Source organism: Littorina saxatilis, unplaced genomic scaffold (assembly GCF_037325665.1).
Source record: "Littorina saxatilis isolate snail1 unplaced genomic scaffold, US_GU_Lsax_2.0 scaffold_1384, whole genome shotgun sequence".
NCBI lineage: Eukaryota > Metazoa > Mollusca > Gastropoda > Littorinimorpha > Littorinidae > Littorina > Littorina saxatilis.
In genome coordinates this window covers 5,001-7,500 of record NW_027129375.1, presented here as the reverse complement: position 1 = coordinate 7,500, position 2,500 = coordinate 5,001, and the positions used below count along the sequence as shown (strand labels likewise).

General features: G+C 47.8%; 1 protein-coding gene across 1 annotated transcript in view; it reads left to right on the top strand.

Annotated features, from left to right (window-relative positions):
* LOC138957642 (low affinity immunoglobulin epsilon Fc receptor-like) overlaps nucleotides 1-2,117 on the top strand; it is an 11,186-nt gene extending 9,069 nt beyond the window's left edge. Inside the window, exon 5 of the mRNA XM_070328722.1 lies at nucleotides 1,680-2,117. Within this exon, the coding sequence (XP_070184823.1) occupies nucleotides 1,680-1,707 (28 nt within the window). The 3' untranslated portion in view covers nucleotides 1,708-2,117. The remainder of the gene's footprint in view (nucleotides 1-1,679) is intronic.
* The last annotated feature ends 383 nt before the right edge of the window (nucleotides 2,118-2,500 follow it).

The following is a 2,500-nucleotide window of genomic DNA, read 5'->3' as shown; positions in this document are numbered from 1 at the left end:
TTGGGTCCGGGTCTTGGATATAATGGCAGCACACAGTATGGGCACTTTTAATTCTGCAGAAATAAGTGTTCGACTTTTTTTCCCTAATAATTGGTGATGTAGAATCGTGACCCCTACCTATTCGACAGAGTGCCCTAAGCGAACACTTTTCATGTTCAATTTCATCGTATATAAGAGCAATTTCAAGTAAATCATTGCACGAGCATCTTAATTAGCAAATAGTAAACGCCATTTGGTCTTCGAGATCAATTTTAGCTCTGTTACCTCAAATTGACTAGATAACGTTTCTGAAGAAGGTAGGAGGCATACCCGCTCTAAAAACGATGATGTTTGTTTGTTTGTTTGTTAACCGCTTAAGAGACGATACACAAATAAAAATCAATCAATCAATCAATCAATCAATCAATATGAGGCTTATATCGCGCGTATTCCGTGGGTACAGTTCTAAGCGCAGAGATTTATTTTTTATTTTTATTTTTATTTTTATGCAATTTATATCGCTCACATATTCAAGGCGCAGGGATTTATTTATGCCGTGTGAGATGGAATTTTTTTTACACAATACATCACGCATTCACATCGGCCAGCAGATCGCAGCCATTTCGGCGCATATCCTACTTTTCACGGCCTATTATTCCAAGTCACACGGGTATTTTGGTGGACATTTTTATCTATGCCTATACAATTTTGCCAGGAAAGAACCTTTTATCAATCGTGGGATCTTTAACGTGCACACCCCAATGTAGTGTACACGAAGGGACCTCGGTTTTTCGTCTCATCCGAAAGACTAGCACTTGAACCCACCACCTAGGTTAGGAAAGGGGGGAGAAAATTGCTAACGCCCTGACCCAGGGTCGAACTCGCAACATCTCGCTTCCGAGCGCAAGTGCGTTACCACTCGGCCACCCAGTCGTTACCACTCGGCCACCCAGTCGTTACCACTCGGCCACCCAGTCGTTACCACTCGCCCACCCAGTCGTTACCACTCGGCCACCCAGTCGTTACCACTCGGCCACCCAGTCGTTACCACTCGGCCACCCAGTCGTTACCACTCGGCCACCCAGTCGTTACCACTCGGCCACCCAGTCGTTACCACTCGGCCACCCAGTCGTTACCACTCGGCCACCCAGTCGTTACCACTCGGCCACCCAGTCGTTACCACTCGGCCACCCAGTCGTTACCACTCGGCCACCCAGTCGTTACCACTCGGCCACCCAGTCGTTACCACTCGGCCACCCAGTCGTTACCACTCGGCCACCCAGTCGTTACCACTCGGCCACCCAGTCGTTACCACTCGGCCACCCAGTCGTTACCACTCGGCCACCCAGTCGTTACCACTCGGCCACCCAGTCGTTACCACTCGGCCACCCAGTCGTTACCACTCGGCCACCCAGTCCTTACCACTCGGCCACCCAGTCGTTACCACTCGGCCACCCAGTCGTTACCACTCGGCCACCCAGTCGTTACCACTCGGCCACCCAGTCGTTACCACTCGGCCACCCAGTCGTTACCACTCGGCCACCCAGTCGTTACCACTCGGCCACCCAGTCGTTACCACTCGGCCACCCAGTCGTTACCACTCGGCCACCCAGTCGTTACCACTCGGCCACCCAGTCCATAAATAAAAATCAACCAACTAACCAACCTTATTTGTTTGTTTGTTTGTTTGTTTGTTTCAGTGCCCCAGACGATTCGCTGATTGGGTAAACGACGTTGCATTAGGCAATGACTTGACTCGATCTGCACGGGATGTCACGGATACCCCCCGCGGGTTAGGGGGAAGAATTTACCCGATGCTCCCCAGTAAGAGGCGACTAACGGATTCTGTTTCTCCTTTTACCCTTGTTAAGTGTTAATATAGTCAATTTTTGTAAAGATTTTAGTCAAGCAGTATGTAAGAAATGTTAAGTCCTTTGTACTGGAAACTTGCATTCTCCCAGTAAGGTAATATATTGAACTACGTTGCAAGCCCCTGGAGCAAATTTTTGATTAGTGCTTTTGTGAACAAGAAACTATTGACAAGTGGCTCTATCCCCTCTCCCCTTTTTCCCCGTCGCGATATAACCTTCGTGGTTGAAAACGACGTTAAACACCAAATAAACAAAGAAAAGATGTCACGGATATTATTTTCTGCATGTGTATATATTCAACGATGAGAGAAAAAATATATAAGGGGCGCGTAGTATTACGCGTTAGGAATATGAGCATGCTTGAAATGGTTACTAACAAATAGCAACTATCCTACGAACATTCTAGTCGTGTTCTGGTTCAAGTGGAACAGAGAAGGGGAGGGTGAGAGAGAGAGAGAGAGAGAGAGAGAGAGAGAGAGAGAGAGAGAGAGAGAGAGAGAGAGAGAGAGAGAGAAATGGAGAGAGAGGGAGAGAGTTGGAGAGAGAGAAATGGAGAGAGAGATGGAGAGAGAGAGAAATGGAGAGAGAGGGAGAGAAATGGAGAGAGAGCGAGAGAGAGAGAGAGATGGAGAGAAAGAGAAATGGAGAGA